This window comes from Scophthalmus maximus, chromosome 22 (assembly GCF_022379125.1).
Source record: "Scophthalmus maximus strain ysfricsl-2021 chromosome 22, ASM2237912v1, whole genome shotgun sequence".
Lineage (NCBI taxonomy): Eukaryota > Metazoa > Chordata > Actinopteri > Pleuronectiformes > Scophthalmidae > Scophthalmus > Scophthalmus maximus.
The window spans coordinates 5982501-5998652 of NC_061536.1; the positions used below are offsets into that span (position 1 = coordinate 5982501).

A 16152-nucleotide genomic window follows, 5' to 3' on the forward strand; every position below is an offset into this window, starting at 1 on the left:
GCAGAAAGAAGAAAAATCTCATTCTACTCATTTTTTTTCTTATGCCTTCTTCTGTAGAAACCTGTGGTAACATTGAATATGCACAGAAATGTAACCCTAACCTAACCTAAATTAACTTTTGTTTCAAGTATACTTTGTCCGTAAACTGACTAGCGCAACATTGAATAAAGAGAATCTCCTCCCTCCTCTGATTTGAGCCTGTGGGTGTTAAGGAAGTTGGCACACAGCTGAACTCCTGCTGACAGTGGGGTTTTTTTCCTGGAAAGTGTAGCTTTATACTGTATGCAGGTTTTTCTTTCTCTCTATCTGTGTGTGTGTGTGTGTGTGTGTATGTTTCCGCCTGCATTCTCCTGTAAATGTAGATGCAATGTTGGCCTCTGCAAAGCGCTGCACAGAAGTTTGTTTGGTGCCCACAGGGGTTGTCATAGTTACAGGGTTGCACGCATCCATTTGTGTGGATGTTTGCCGTGAGCCAGAGATCCAGAGCTGCAAACTGGGATTTCATCAGTTCGCTTGGCTCGCAGTTTGACAGTGTTATTTTTTTCTTCTGCCCGAAAATGGAAACCAAGAAACGCGTTTGGTTCAGACAAAGAACCAAAGGCAGCAGCTCATTCATCATGACCCTCCCGCTTTAGGTGCTTGACGTCATGCGTTCACACATAGCTGTCACGCTGGTGCATGCTGTAAATCCAGGAACATTCATCACTATTAATGCTGAGGCTCTTGACTGCGCTCCAGGTAAAAAAAAAACGTCTGTTTTACTTCATTTGGCCATATGTTTCAGCCATAACTCACTGCATGGAGCAGCTGAGTGTGTCTGACAGGCCACCACTGCTTTGTATGAGAGAGAATGAGAATGAGAGAAAGACAATGAGCTGGTTACCATTGGGTCTGTGTGGTGGAGGTCACGATAAGCAGTGAGAAGCATGGAGAGAAGCAGATTTGTTCCTTCAGGTGAGAAAACAATGCCAATGAGAAAGGGGGCAAAGTGACTTTGCCACAGGTGCTGGTCCATCCCAGTGTGCGGAGAGTGAGTCTACGGGGAGGCAGGGAGGGGACTTTGATCGCACGGAGAAGAAGGGAGAGGCAGAGGGGTGAGTTCAGACGGGAGCAGATGGAGGGGTGGAATAAGGAATTTGTGATGGAAGGTCAGACGCTGATACAGGAGCCTCGGGGCTGAGGAGGGAGGAGCTGAAGTTAAACTGCTCCAGCTCATTCAGAGAAACCCATCCTGGTTATTACAGATGTCGCTTTTATGATTTTCAGAAGAATACAAAATAATTGATATCATGATTTGCAATTTACACATGTACGTTTTTTTCCACATTTGTTTGATTTTAAATACACAAATTACAACGGGAACAGAGGGAGCGACGAGAGACCAATGACTGCAGAGAATCATTCCAGTGCAGCCGCCCAGGGTGATGAAAATGAGCAAGGACACACACACACGCACACACACACACACACATACTCACACAGGGAGAGAGAGAGATTCTGTTACATGTTTTACTTTTCAGATCAGAGAAATCATCTCGGCACTAAAGAAATAAGCACTAACTCCAGTGCAGTGCAACGTGTTCCCAGGGTTTACAGCACCGGCTCGATGACCCATAACAACACAGATACATATTCTTACATCACCTCCAGGCAGATTTCCTTGAAGCTTCCCTGGCTGTGGCTGCTAACTTGACTCCTTACATATTGCCGCAGTTAGTATAGGTTTCCTTTGCAAAAATGTCCAGTAGGTACTGTCCATAAGGTGCACAGTGCTGTGTGGTCAGATACTGGAATCATGGCACAGATGCACATGCAAATACATTGGGAGGTTTACCACTGGTGTGTTGCTCTCATACAGTAACCTAGTCTGCAGGCGAAAAGGTCTGTAATTTCATCAGCACATACACCACAACACATGATTTTCAAACTGCGTCTTATATATGTATATAACTGAATGGTAAAGGTAACCGATCACACCTTGTAAGGAATGTTTTAAAAACCTCGCCTACAACTGTTTGACTGGAAAGACCCTCCGCAGGGTCAGTGTCATGGAGTTTTCGTGGAACGGGGCCGGGCGAGAAAAACGCTCAGCCTCCTGCAGACTTGAACGAGGGCGGTGAAAAAAAAAGTTTGTAGTTTGTCAGAGGATGTGGTCGAGTTGGCTTAAATGTGGTCCAAAAATGTCTTGTTTCACTACAGAGAAAAAGGATCAGGACATTTTTAGACATTGCCAAATAACGTCTACTTCTCTGTTGTCCATCTGAATCTGTATTGTTGCTTTTTGTTTAGGAGATGTAGCATTCGGCTCGTCCAAGATTGTGTAAGGACTGACTAGTGTCATTTTGGTGTGGTCTTTTGTGCTGCAAAGTGAATGTGCTGTGTGTCTGTGCACATGTGTATGCATGTATTGCAACAGCTGTGTGTTCGCTGTTGTGCTCATGCCAGACCGAGTGCCAGACCAGCTACTCCCCCATTCAGCTGCTTCTTACCGCTGACATGAGATAATATCAATCTGGGCTTTTCTGAAAGGAACAGTTTTCTTTGTTCGCGGACAGCATGTCGAATCCTGAACCAGCCACCGCCGCATTGTCACGCTTCTCCTATGTTGCAGATGGATCACGTCCACAAAGCTCTGATCGGCCCAGGCTTCGGACTCACCTCGCCGCTGAAGAGGAAGGCGAGCACCTGCGGAGTCTGTCGACTGAGGTTCAACTCAGAGGTGGGCGGTTTTTCTTCTGGGGTACTTTCTCACACACATCCTCGCATGACGGTTGAAAGGCTGCGTAGACATGCCCTTGTATTTGGCTGTCGTGCAGTAAGAGCTGCCTGATTTGCTCGCTGGAGGAAGTGTACACACCTCTAATATTTGACCTTTGTAGAGTATTTCTTTTTCCATTGTGCTTATTACAGAATGGTTAATAATGATTCAAATATCATGTGCTGCACTGCAATGCTGTATAACCATTTCTATTCCAAACAAGAAAGAAAGTCTGAGAAAGTGTTGCACATAGATCATTTCCTTGTTGCCTGGTGGTATTTTGTGGATTAAAACCTCTGTCAATCAATGCTGGGGTAATAGCAGCCTCTAAAACCTTAGGAGCTACATTTTCATCATTCAAGACAGATTTTTAAAAAACATTGTCAGGTTTGCATAACTAAATAATTGTGTGCAGTTTCCTTCTTGCCTGCTGTTGTGCACACAGGTGCAGGCCTCTTCCCATTACAGGGGCACCAAACACGCGAAGAGGCTGAAAGCTCTGGACGCCCCAGATTTAAAGATCAGGACCTCTGAACCAGTCGCCAAGGAAACCAAATTGCCAATCGACTCGTCACCCTGCTCACAGCCCTCCGGCTCTGACACAACATCGGGAGGTGTGTGTCCCCGCAGGCACGCGCACTGTATAAGTGCGTGTATGTAGACATCAAATGTATGACAGCGCCAGATATTGGAATGTGCAGCTCAAACCGTCTTTTCCCAGTCACGACTTTCACCTCTTTGATGTGATAGACCTCCTGCTGCTCTGGGTATCACAGTGGAGAGATTAAAGGTTGAGCATTATCCTCTGCACCTTCTTCATGTCTTCATTTACTGACCTCATTCGGCAGCCTCCAGAGATCAAAAACACACCGAAAATGCTTTGAATATGATCCGTGGGTGGCTCTGCCGTGTGTGTGTGTGTGTGTTACAAACATGTGAGCGTGAGTGTGAAAGCGTCAATCGCTCTCCAGCATTAGTGCATATATTTATGTGCCAGTGCTGATATGCTACTTTTGCATGTGTGTGGGCGTTAAGAAATGAAAATAATACATTTTTGCTGCAAGCTAAAGAGCAAAAAGAATGAGGAAGTGTATTTGACACCGCTGATCTGATAATTTGTTCGTGTGAGAGAAAGAACGAGTGATCACTTCCAGTTTGGAGGTAGTTTGAAGGAAGTGGAGGAGACGGCAGGAGATCTCTCCATAGATCACTTCAGCAAACAGCCTGGTCGGCCTCTCAGAACTGGGAATCAATGGTAACGAACGCACACACTTAGTCAGCTAGGCAGAGCTTATCTTTGTTATGAGCAAAGCATGTATCCTTAAATCGGTACAGGCTCCTCCAGGGAACATCTACAAGTCAGTCTGACAAAAGAGAGATTGAGATAAAACAGCATTTCTGTAGAAAACAGTTTTAAGTGCTGGGAAGCAGGTCCTGTGGGAAATCATTGATTATTAGAGTGATTTGAGCTCCTAATCACTTGTAGCCTGGTGAGTCGTTTATCCGTCTCAGAGCAAGTCATGAAATTGGTTCTCCTGTAAGCTGTAAGAGGAATTTTCTTAGAAGAGGAAACGTGTTCCCATTCCCTCCCTTCTCTGTTTACTTTCTCATTATCTCTTGGGCTCTCACACTTACTCAGTGCTTTATTAATGTCACATCGATCTGTTTTACTCTTGGTTTATTTCAGAACCCCCAGCCCCCATCCACACCTCCGAGGCGGCACCGTCGAGCAGCGAGGAAACTGGGAGAGCGCCATCCGAGTGCTCCCTGTCACCCAGCCCAAATACAACCGAGAGAGGGACGCAGAGAGATGGAGACGTGGAGGTTGCCAGAGAGGAGGAGACGGAAGAGGAGAAGGCGATGCGGCTCCTCTACTGCTCCCTCTGCAAGGTGGCTGTCAACTCTGCCTCGCAGCTGCAGGCCCACAACAGCGGTGAGGAACTGTGCTCACCGCAGTTGTCAAGTTTGCCCTGCACGCACTGTTGTCTGACGTGACTTCACATCTGCTCAGGCACTAAACACAAGACCATGCTCGAGGCTAGAAGTGGCGAAGGAGCCATCAAGTCCTTTCCGAGGACGGGGGTGAAAGCCAAGTTGGCCGTGCCGCCTGTGTCGACGACTGGACTCCAGAACAAAACTTTCCACTGTGAGATCTGCGATGTGCATGTCAACTCCGAGACTCAGCTCAAACAGGTTCATTGCTAAAAATGTCGGTTTAGTCTGTTTCAATGAAGATCTCAATGTTGTGTAGCATTGGCATCTGTCCGCGGTATGAATGCTAAGTGTTGGTCTTCATATGTGACTGTTCAAAAGTCATCTTTGGCCAGGTGCTCATGAATATGGAGCAGTTCACTGCTGATTGTGTGCCGCGCTGGCTGAAGCCATCTGTTTGTGCCTGTCAATAAAATCAAAAAGATTTCCAAACCCACCTCCCTCCCATGAATATTTTCGAAATCTAAAAGTCAGTGCCGACAAATTATCAACAATCTGCCCGGATGGTCAAAATGGAAACTTTGATTAGGGTTCCCTTAATTTCCTCTGCACTGATTATTCAAATTTTCAAACAAAGGACACTGTCGCCTGAGTCTGTCTGGGTTTATTTATCTGAGTGCTTCTCTGTTCGCCCATTTCCTCCACTCCAGCACATCGGCAGTAGGAGACACAAGGACAGAGCAGCAGGTAAACCAGCCAAGCCCAAGTTCAGCCCCTACACTCCCACCCAGCATCAGCAGGGTTTCCAGGCGGTGAGTACTCGGCTGTTGCTTGATTCATTTTCTTCCTCATCACTGCATTTGTCTGCAAGAGGTGATTGGCACAGAAGGGCACAAAAAGGTGGAGTGAATAAGAAAAAGAGCAGATTCCTAATAAGATTGCTAGGTGATAATAACTGGGACATACTGTCGGGGAGAAGAAAAACAACTTATTGGTTTATCTCGTTTCCTCCTCAGATTCGGCTGGCTATACGGAAGAAACAAGACTTGACCAAACCACTGTCCTCGTGTCTCCTACAGCCTCAACTTTCTGTTGCCACCGCTGCCGCCATGGCAACACTGGTCCCCTTCCCCCTCCGGCCTGCCTCGAACTCGAGCCCGGCCCTGTTTCAGAGTCAGCCTCTCCCCCAGGCGCTTCTGCATCCAGGCCCTGGACCCATGTGTTCAACACACACACACCGGTTCTGTTTTCTCTCTACTGACCCCCTTCAATGTCTGAACCCGCTCTGAACTAAAGGTACAAACAGACCTGGGACCTGAAAAGATGTGATATGAAACAGTACTTGCAGTACGACACATAATAAAAGATACTGTGGGTTTCATGGACCAGGACTGAAGATGATTAGCTGGGGCTGCAACAATACGACAGGATGGGATGGAGGAAGCAGAAAGCAGCAAATGAAGGACGACAGTATTTTCTGATGTGTGTGTGCATGCACAGATGTAGCCATCACAGAAGTACAACTTTTTAACACATTACAGCGCTATTCTATTAACTTTTATAGATTTATAGATAACCTGTATAACGTTCAAGAAAGTCCCTCTTAAAACGGACTTCGCAGAGATGCAGAACTTCCATGATGACTATAGCCCTGTGTGTGTTGACATGTGCAGATAGGCATCTATGAATGAACGTATGAAGGCCAGTGACAGCATGCTTGACTCAAGATGTTTATTGTTTTCCAATAAACAATAGCTGTGGATACTCATATTGGATTCTTTGTTACCTTTTGGAGTGTGAATGCAGCCTTGTGCCTCCAAACTACAACTTCAAACACATGCATTTTCTGAAATATATAATTGAAATGGCATTTCAGCATAATATTCATCCATTTTGTGGAACGGAACTTTTGTTTTAATGCATTTATTAAATAAGACACAAGACAGGAATACATGTCCGTCTTTGTACTTGTAGACCCATTTCTTTCTCCTTTGCTACTTAGCAGCACAGAAAAACAATCTGCCCTTGGTCTGTGCCAAGGTATTTGCCAACACAATGAAAAGGAAACATCCATAGCCTTTATTTGGCTGCAGGAAACGTTGAAGACTTCTTCCAACTATTTATTACTGAGGAGTACAGATACCCCCCCTCCCACTGCTTTGCATCCAGCTTCATTCTCTGAGATGAATCAAAGCAGGAACGCTGCATATTGTCTGTCTTTTTGATGAGTTTAACTACACTGCAGCCTCAAGCAACGTGTCTCATTTGGACGTTCATTTCAAAAGCCTCGAGGTGTAGAGCAAGTGTGTGCTGCTTCGAAAGTACAATCGCTGATCTGAAGAGGTGCAGCATGTTCATGGTTTAGATAGACCTCAGGCAGGGTTTTAGATTTTGTCTCAGGGTTGTGTTGTCTCTGCAAACGTTTGATCAGTGTGAACAAGCAGTAAACTGTGTCAACTGTGACTCAATCAGATGATGCTGATGTTATCTGAATGATGGTCATTTTAACCTTTTTCAGGGGCCAAACTCAGTTCAGAGGCTGTGTGATGGCTGCCTTTTCAACTTTCCATGACTTCCCTTCTCATTTCGGTCTTTCATCAGCCAACTGACACCAAACTGGATTCATTAGTTAGATATTTTCTGCCTTTGCTTCTCACAGTCGCTCTAAAGTAAATAATTCCAACAGCCAATTCACAGAATTATCGACCAATCTATCACTGCCTCCTCGTTCTCCAGTTGTCACAGCAGTCATTATTATTGTTATTAATTGTCTGGGGTGATTGTGAACATCTGTGTGTGGGATGCTCAATTCGCCCCAGGCTGTCAGAATTCAGACCTCCTCTGGCCCCTTAACTCTCTTGCTCAGTCCCTCGCCAGCCTTCACTTTTCACCTTCACTATTTGTCATCTTTTTTTTCTCTCTCTCGTTATCTCGTGATAACGCTCACTCTCTCCACTGGCTTTCTGTCTCTCCTTCCTCCGTCAAATCCGTGGCATGCATGAGCACATGCGCACGTAAGCACATGTCAGCAACACTGAAGCCTGACTTGGCATTGGGGGAATTTTTCATTCTCTGCTACCTGGAGGGAGTACAAAGGTACAAATCAGAGCCGTGCATGCCATGTGAGGGCAGTTCTGCTCGCTGTTCAAGGACTATAATAAGATTTTGGCACAAGGGTGCAGCATTTTGGGCTTTAATTCAAATCACTAAACAAAGGTGGCTATGGGTAATTGCAATGAGCAATGACCAACAGAAATGACGGATGAAACTCAACCGAAAAAATGAAAAACTAAATAAACCAAAAAATACTCTTATTTGGTAAACCTTTCTTGATGCGCCGCCGAGAAACTTGCCTGACGCCTCAGGGGGGAAATAAATCACAGGACGCTTCATGTTCCTGTCAACTCATTTGAGAAACTTCGACATATAAAAAAACGTAAAGTTGAGCACAATGTAATCACAAGGTTAAGTATCATGGCGTGGCGGACTGTGGTGCAGAGAAACACTTCCACTGTGAGATCTGCGATGTGCATGTCAACTCGGCGACTCAGCTCAAACAGGTTCATTGCTAAAAATGTCAAGTGAAAAACGAAGCTTAGCACTTACAGAGCTGTCCACTCCAGTGGGCAGACGAAAAGGTGTGTGGGCAGTGCTGAGCTGTGGTACGGTACAAGTGTTTTGGTCAACATGCTTTCCACAGATACCCAGGGAACAAAAGTTGAAAAGTTCAGATAAGTTATCGATTCCATTTCCTATTCCATTTCCAATTCTAAGTAGCTGTTGTTGCTCTGGCAAGTACCACACGGCATTTGTTTAGTCCCTGCGGAGGCGTGTGCAGTGGTGTGGCATGGAGCAACACATCAGTAAACGGAGGGGATGTTGTGCTGTGAGGTAAATGGCTCAGCAGGGTGTATAAGAGCAGGCGTTAGGGCATAATGACCAAGCTGCAACCCGCCGAGAGCCGATTGTGTGTCTGCGGCTCAGTGCTGCTGTCGCCAGGTTCAAAGAGAGGAGTGCTCCTTCAGGTTTGTTTAGCAATGCAGTCAGACGCGAGCCAAGCTTCGCACCCATAGAGGCTGCCTTGTTAGAATCCATCTGCAATAATTAAATACATAGGATGGTCCACCTGTAGCATATGATAACTGCACCCATGGATCAGTGGTGCTCACTAATTATGGTCATTTCTAATGATTACGTAGTTGTGAAGGTTGGAGGGGGCATTTGAGGCATTTCTGGACATGAGACTCTAAAATCTATCTTGGATGTGTGATGGAAAGCTTTATATATACAATCCATTCAGCACACTGGTTAAAATTATATTATATTATATATTTGTGTTGGTTTTTAAAAAAAACAACTGATGATAATATTGGTTTTACTCATATTGGTATGCTGTTACTGTTAGTATAATGCCACTTAATTTCCTGGACTCCTGCATCTTTGCTATCTTTACTTCAAGGATCATTATGCAAATAAGTCCACGCTATGAAGTTCTAAATAAACTAAGGATGAAGGTGGCAACCCATCAATTTAAGATCGATAAAACAGGAAGCAATAATTTGATTTCCCAAGCTATTTCTGGATTAAAGTTTGCTTTTGGGGAATTTGATTACAGAACCTGTGTTAGGATTTCATTATCATAAATTGTGAGTATGGCACCATAAGCACATTTTCCATATTAAAAAAAGAATAGCTGTGTATTTTTGGCCGCAGCAGAGCCGAGTGTACAGATTAGAGTTAATACTTTTCATCTGGCAGAAAAGCAGATGATCTTTTCATCGTCCAGTCAGACTGTCTGGACAGGGATTCATTTGTGATTTCTTAATAACGATATTAAACCATTCACATCAGTAGATAAATACATTTGAACTAGCTACTGTTACACTAAAAAAAAAGGCAGCATCTTCATCTATGTTTGCATCCACAGTATTCTGTTCTTTGTTTCTTTATCGTGCCGTGATTTCTCTGGCTGCCACAAAACCCACTCTGATTATATTTTCAGTCCCTTCTGTCCTTTTCTTGTACCTGTGATAATGAGCTTCTCTCCAGGCGTCTGACACGTGGATAGTCACGGGTGGCATGAAATGACTGTGTGATGGATTTGTCCATTAAAGCAAGATGAGCAAAAACCCATGGAGTCCCCCTGGTTGTCTTTTCTGTCTTACTTTCTATATTTCTCTCCCTAGCTGTCTGTCTGTCTTTTTCTTTTTAACACACTCACGCACATCACACACCACTTACTATTTCTCTGTCGTAAGGGAACAGCTGTAAGTCTTACTTGCTTTGCCCAAGAATAATATACTTTCTAGGTAAACAGAAGTGATCTTATTATTAAAACTGCGGGTCATGACAGATTTGTATGGTTCACTTAGTAACACTTACTAAAAGGCCATGTCTGTTCCTAAAAAGGACTTATGAGGAAAGCTGCGGTTTATGTGGGATTTTCAACTGTAATAGTTTTTATTTATTTTGTTAGCGAGGAAGCTTAACTGCTATATATCCTTATAGAAATAATCCCATCGAGAACATCTGTGCGAAAGTAAGCTAAATCAACAGCTGACCATATGCTTTACTCAAGGGTCTCGCTCGAAAGTACAGGTCTGTTTTACAGCTGAGGCGCCCGACTGAAGTCATTTGTTTTCGGAGCGCGACACTGACAACACCCAAACCTGACAGAGGCCCTTTCCGTAGCCTCAATATGCCACTCACTTGGCTGTCATGGACACTTTCTTGGATCCTCGCTAACAAAGGCTCCAAAGGGATGTTACATCAGCTGTCGTGCCATGCTGGAAAAGGAGCAAAGTTTCTTCCCAGTGTCCTGCCAAGTAAGACCTGCCTGTTTGACTTTGACTTGAGAAAGTAAATGAGATCATGACTTGGTATTCACTGTAATACGATATTTATGGAATATTTACTGAGCAAAAAAAACTCAGATGGGCGGGAATGGGAAGTTATGGCATGAAGACGTGTCTGTCTGTATATAGGCCTAGTTCATTTTTTTTTTTTTAATTCATCTCATAATTAACTTGCTGCCGGCTTTTATATTAAGCCTACATAAAAATTTGCTACACGTGCAACACTTCATATAGCACCTAAAGCTCTTATTTCCAAAAGTCAACCATAAATATTATTATTTTTTATTTTTGAAAGGGGGTGAATGAGCCTGACCCTCGTGGAGTATTCAATTAACTTATTTATTAAAAAAAAAATGGTGCATTTTTTCTACTTCGGCCTGTTTCCAACAAACAAAAAAACAGACAAGAAACGGGTGACGAAAATAATTAAAATTAGACATTTGGTTTGCAGTCCACTGTTTCGAGGGAGAAAAATATGCAGAGGAATAACGAATGTTAAAACCAGTCACCTGGGAGAAGTGTTTAGTGTTTTTTTGCTGTACATTAGCGCCATCTTGCGAACCGTTGAAATTCACTTTGAGGAAGTGACGTCGTCTCAAATTCCCACCAATCAGCGCTCGCGGCTCAATATTCGAACGTCGTCAACTCGCCGAGACTCGGATAAACGGAGATATAATGGGAATTATTTGCTGCAAAGTTTAAATAATTGACCTATTTTCTTGAATTTTAACACAAACCAACTTGCTGGTAAATTGCTTACTTAATTACGTCCTACTGCCGAAGACAGTCCGTCGCAGTGACTAACGTATAAAACGGAAGTACTGCGCTGAGCTAGCTAACAGGTTAGCCGAGTCGTTTGTTTAGCAACATTTTACAATCATCATGTTGCGCTGTTGATCGACAGGACCACCTTAAAAGAACTTTGAACCGATCAAAAATCCGGAGCAATGGTTAAAGAACGGGCCCAGCGGAAGTCCTTCCAGCAGAGTCTGGAGGACATCAAGGAGAAGATGAAGGAGAAGAGGAACATACGGCTGGACAGAGCCTCAGCTCCCAGCAGAGGACGGTCCAGAATGATACACAAGAGCAGTGGTGAGGAAATGAGAGCATCACTTGCACGCACATGCAGCACAATCATTGTCAATTAAATGCACTTGTAAGATGCAAGTATTGCCATGTAGATGTCTTTTTGCCTCAAATAAACACGTATTCTGTTTACTCCCAGGGACTAACTCCACACACACCATCCTGAAGGGTGTCCAGCTGAACAACAAGGCGTTGGCGGTAGCGCTGCAGTCAGAGAAGGAAAAAATGAGGCAAGCCAACGCTGTGATCCTGCAGCTGAAAAGGGAGCAACAGGCCCTGTTTCTTCACCTGCTCCTGCTCAAGAGGAAGCTCAAGGAGCAGGAGGCTCTGACAGCGATGACTTCAGAGGTGCAATTTGTAGATCTGTTGTCTGTTCCCTGTCCATGTTTCACATTCATGGGGGGGTTCTGGGTTATACGTGATTTTAAATTCCCATGTCCTTTTTTTTTTTTTTTTAGTCTAAACCTACAAACGTCCCTGTTGAACCTCAGCACGCTGTGACTTCAGCAAGGTAACTTATTGAAAGGAAAAGTTAATTGCAGAAAATGTAATCACATCCCCTAATCTGAGTTTTATGACTGAAAATCTATTTCTTATCAATTTTCAGGAGAAAGCGGACCAACCAGAACCTCGATGAGCGCATTGTGTGCAAAGCTTCACCGATTAGTGCAGGTATACAAACACATACTCATGATATTCCAAGTTAATATCAGGGATTAGACACAACAGTGAACTCCTCATCTGTGTATTATTATGACCAAGAAAAGTTTGTTAGTAATAATCTTTCCAGGCCATGAGTATGCATTACTGTGAGTTAAACTGTTATACTTTCAGTTATTAAATTGTATTTGTCCTAAAATTGAGCTATTGCAATTAATGATTGTTTTTGTTTTTTTCTTCACAGAGCCTCAGACCTCTGTACCACCTGAATGTGACAGGCAGGTCACCCTGCCATCCACAGTGGGTGTACGGCGTCGCCACGCAGATAGACGAAGCAGGAGGAGATCTGAGCGTGTGCGAGAACAGAGGTCGTTGAGTGAGGGGGGCCCCATAGCAGGTTTAGAGACTTTAATAGCAAGTCCGATTCACGGTGATGATAAAAATCCAAATCCACTGCAGCCAGAATCAGAATTGGCGGACCTTGTTGACGCTGAAGAGTTTCAGCACTCTACTCCTGAACGTGCCTCACCTAAAAAAAGGAACCAGCAGCAGGCCAATAGGAAACAAGCCCAGCAGCAGACGCGCACCAAACCAGAGCCGGCTGCACGGAAAGCTGAGAGAGGCCGCAGACCAGAGCGTGCCCAATTAAAGAAACCGTGGGAGAACCCCAAACCCAGAGCCCGCTCCAAGAGTCGGGACCGTTCAGCCACACGTTCCAAAGCGGCACCTCCGCCACAGGGGAACAAGCTCAACACGTCACTGGGATTTAATGACACGTTTGACTTTGACTGTGAAGAAACGGTTCACATCACACCCTTCAGGACAAAGGCAGAGGACAATCAGCCGGCCACACCAGTCAGCGAAGAGGCTCCACAAAGAGGACAGGCCCAAACTGGAGCATCATCTGTTGCTTCCGGACACAATGAGTTGAGCTCGTCATCACCATCTTCTGAGTCAGAGGACAGCCTTTATGTTCCTCAAAAAAACAGGAAGAGACAGACGTCACCAGACAATAACAGGGCGATCACCACTCGTAGAGGCCGGCCCTCTAAAGTCGCCAGACAGAAAGAAAACATCCCTCCGGAACCGGAGATCTCCGGTGAGACTTTAGGCTTGTCATTTAAGCTTTAACTTTATATTTCATTTCAAAGCTTTGAAAGTAATGTATTAAACAACATGTCCTTGTCTTGTGTTTTATAGTCTTTAGAGATGAAGAGTCAAGTCCGGAGCATGCAGAGAAAGAAGCGAATCTCAAGCTTAACTGCGCTGACTCGAGCTTCTCTAACAGCCCTGACCCTGTGGGTGTAGGACTGGAAAATCACCCAGGTGAGTACACGTTCTGAAACGTGGACTTTATGTCTGTTATAATAGTTTTGTAGTGTTCAGGTTCTTATGCCACAGGGAGAAAACAATCTGCTCAGCCTGCCTATGTGACACAATGGTATTATAACACAAGATATTTACCCATGGTAAAGGACTTGCTGCTTAGTTGTGAAGCACTCGAGTGTCAGATACGTGGTATTCCTGGAATTTAAAGAACTTAGTAAAATGAAGCTGCACTTCAGACCCTCTCTTTCTTTCCTTCTTTCCACTCTGACTCTTCCTTGTTGCTGTTACCAGCTGCATACACATGATTTTGACATCATTGTTTTGCAATGTGCAACTGTCAGAAAAACATGGCGGCGTTGATAAAAACTCTGAGATTCCAGTGTTTCAGACTATTTGGGACCAATTCTTGATTTCCAACCACAAACAGGCAACTAATTTCCCTTCATGTCTCTTCCATCTGCAATGATCCTTGAAGGATGGATGAATCTGCTTGTTTTGATAATGTTATATTTAAGCAAATTTGGTATTGGCTTGATGTAGCTGTCAAAGCTATATCATGAAAATATTAGTTGCTGTTTCAAAAATGACATGTCTTACAAGAGGTGATAAAATGTACTTGGATTTGCAGTAACCATCAATGTGATGGATAGTTTCTAGGTATCCACCTGTTCGCAAAACAGATCAGACAAGATGGTTTTAATCTGTCGTATTCCTCTTAAACAAAATCCATCATATGAAATTGACAATATATAGGGAACATTATGAAAATCTTTTCATAGTAAAATTGTGAGATTACTATGATGTTTCATATCACCCAATAACAAAGATGTCAAGAAAATTGTTATGGCTCCTTTTGGGGCTTGACTGTCTGTGTTTCGACTGTGATCATCTGTATTAAAAATGGTTGTGTGGTTGTTTGTCTGTCCCGGTTCTTCAGAGCCTCTCGGGGAAGTGATGGAGGAGGATTGTTTGCTCCCCGTCAGCCCTCTGGTTGAGGCAGAGATGATGAGAATAGGCAACGTCCTGTCCAACTTTGGAGATTCCTCCTGCGACGCTCCACCTCTTGTACCCCACCAAACGCCTCAGAGGATCAGGACGTGCAAGAAACGTGCGTTTGCTTTCCATTTTTCCATTGACCTCTATATTTCTTCCACTGTTCAAAAATGAAGCCAAAACTTCCTGGATTCTGGGGGATTATGACTAATACTAACGCCAGCCACCAGCCACCAGGCTGCGATCAAGATGTTTTGGCTTCACTTCAGGGAGCTGTCATGTCGGTCCTCTTTATATAGTCATTGTTAATTTCCCAAACCTGCTTGTTGAAATTAAATCTCACACTATGGCCGCTACGAGACAACAGCTTCATTAAACACGAGTGGGCACTTGGGAGACTTTGTCAGATTACATTTTCATTAAACCATCACTTCTCTAGCATTGGCTTTACACTCCGTTTCAGCTCTTCACTGGTGTATGCACACAAATGCACAACCTCCCGTTTCCTTTTCTCTTCCTGTGTATTACATCTTCCTTCACGTTTCTACAGGTGGGCTTGGTAAAAGGACAGCAGGGCGGGGCTTGAGTCTGTGTGATGTGACCAATCTGTCCCCTGCAGCCTATCGCAAGTTCTCCTCTGATGCCCGATGCTCCACTCCTGTTCCTGCCCGCAAGCGGCGCTGCACCATGGTGGTGGACTACAAGGAGCCCTCACTAAACGCGTAAGTTCAAATATTAATGCTGCTCTCACAGTAAAGCTTCAGTGTTTTTTTACTGTATGAATTATGTTCTTATCTTAACAGGAAACTTCGGCGTGGAGACAAGTTCACCGATTTGCAGTTCCTCCAGTCTCCCATATTCAAACAGAAGTCCGACAGGAGGTCTGTGCAGAAACCGAGGAATTCCCTCAGTGGAAAGCAGCCGTTTGAGAAATACAATGAGTCGTTTGTTGGTTGTCGCTGAGAGCAGCTACCTTGTTCTGAGTGTTGGCAGGCATTGTCCATTTTAAAGTGCTTTTATATAGTTTTGACAAATGATTTTCATAACAAAAATGATGTGAAATTAGTTAGTAATTCACTTGCAATGGTGAATTTCTTTGTGTATTGATTTGTGTGATATATAATTCAACTGATTTTTCATGTTAATTTTCCATGTGTTTTGTTTCCTCCTGTTTTTCATCTTTTTCACAAAGTAAAAGTAGTAGTAGTAGTACTTATTATATTATTATGAGATCCCGAATAGGATTACATATTATTGTCATAATAAATTCCAATTTCCATCATCACCTTAAAATGTCTTTGTTTCCTTCTGTATAAGACAATGACTATTTTTTTCATTTGCACACAAGTTTAATATACCTGAAAACTAAGTTCAATCTAAAGTTGATTGTTTTGGATTGAACTCATTTTTTGTCCGGCCATTCGTGGCACTCTTAAATTGTTTTTTAAAAATCTTTTGCATTTGAACCTTGGCCAATGCAAATAAATAAATTACAATAATGTACCTTGATTATACTTATTCTGCTGGTAAAACAGTTTC

At 43.7% G+C, this 16152-nt stretch overlaps 1 protein-coding gene and 1 pseudogene across 2 annotated transcripts; both read left to right on the forward strand.

Annotated features, from left to right (window-relative positions):
- The window catches only part of LOC118292117, a 10169-nt pseudogene extending 3711 nt beyond the window's left edge, over positions 1–6458 (forward strand).
- Positions 6459–11144: 4686 nt separating this feature from the next.
- Positions 11145–16116, forward strand: sgo1 (shugoshin 1). 2 transcript variants are annotated; one of them, XM_047330200.1, is made up of 10 exons: positions 11154–11292; positions 11450–11637; positions 11771–11979; positions 12090–12142; positions 12239–12303; positions 12536–13390; positions 13492–13617; positions 14558–14728; positions 15164–15335; positions 15417–16116. In XM_047330200.1, exons 2-10 carry the CDS (start codon positions 11493–11495, stop codon positions 15574–15576), a joined length of 1956 nt encoding a protein of 651 aa, XP_047186156.1. In that variant the 5' UTR covers positions 11154–11292; positions 11450–11492; the 3' UTR covers positions 15577–16116. The 2 variants fall into 2 exon arrangements, with proteins under 2 accessions (XP_047186155.1, XP_047186156.1); XM_047330199.1 differs by having other exon boundaries at positions 11145–11637.
- Positions 16117–16152: the final 36 nt, after the last annotated feature.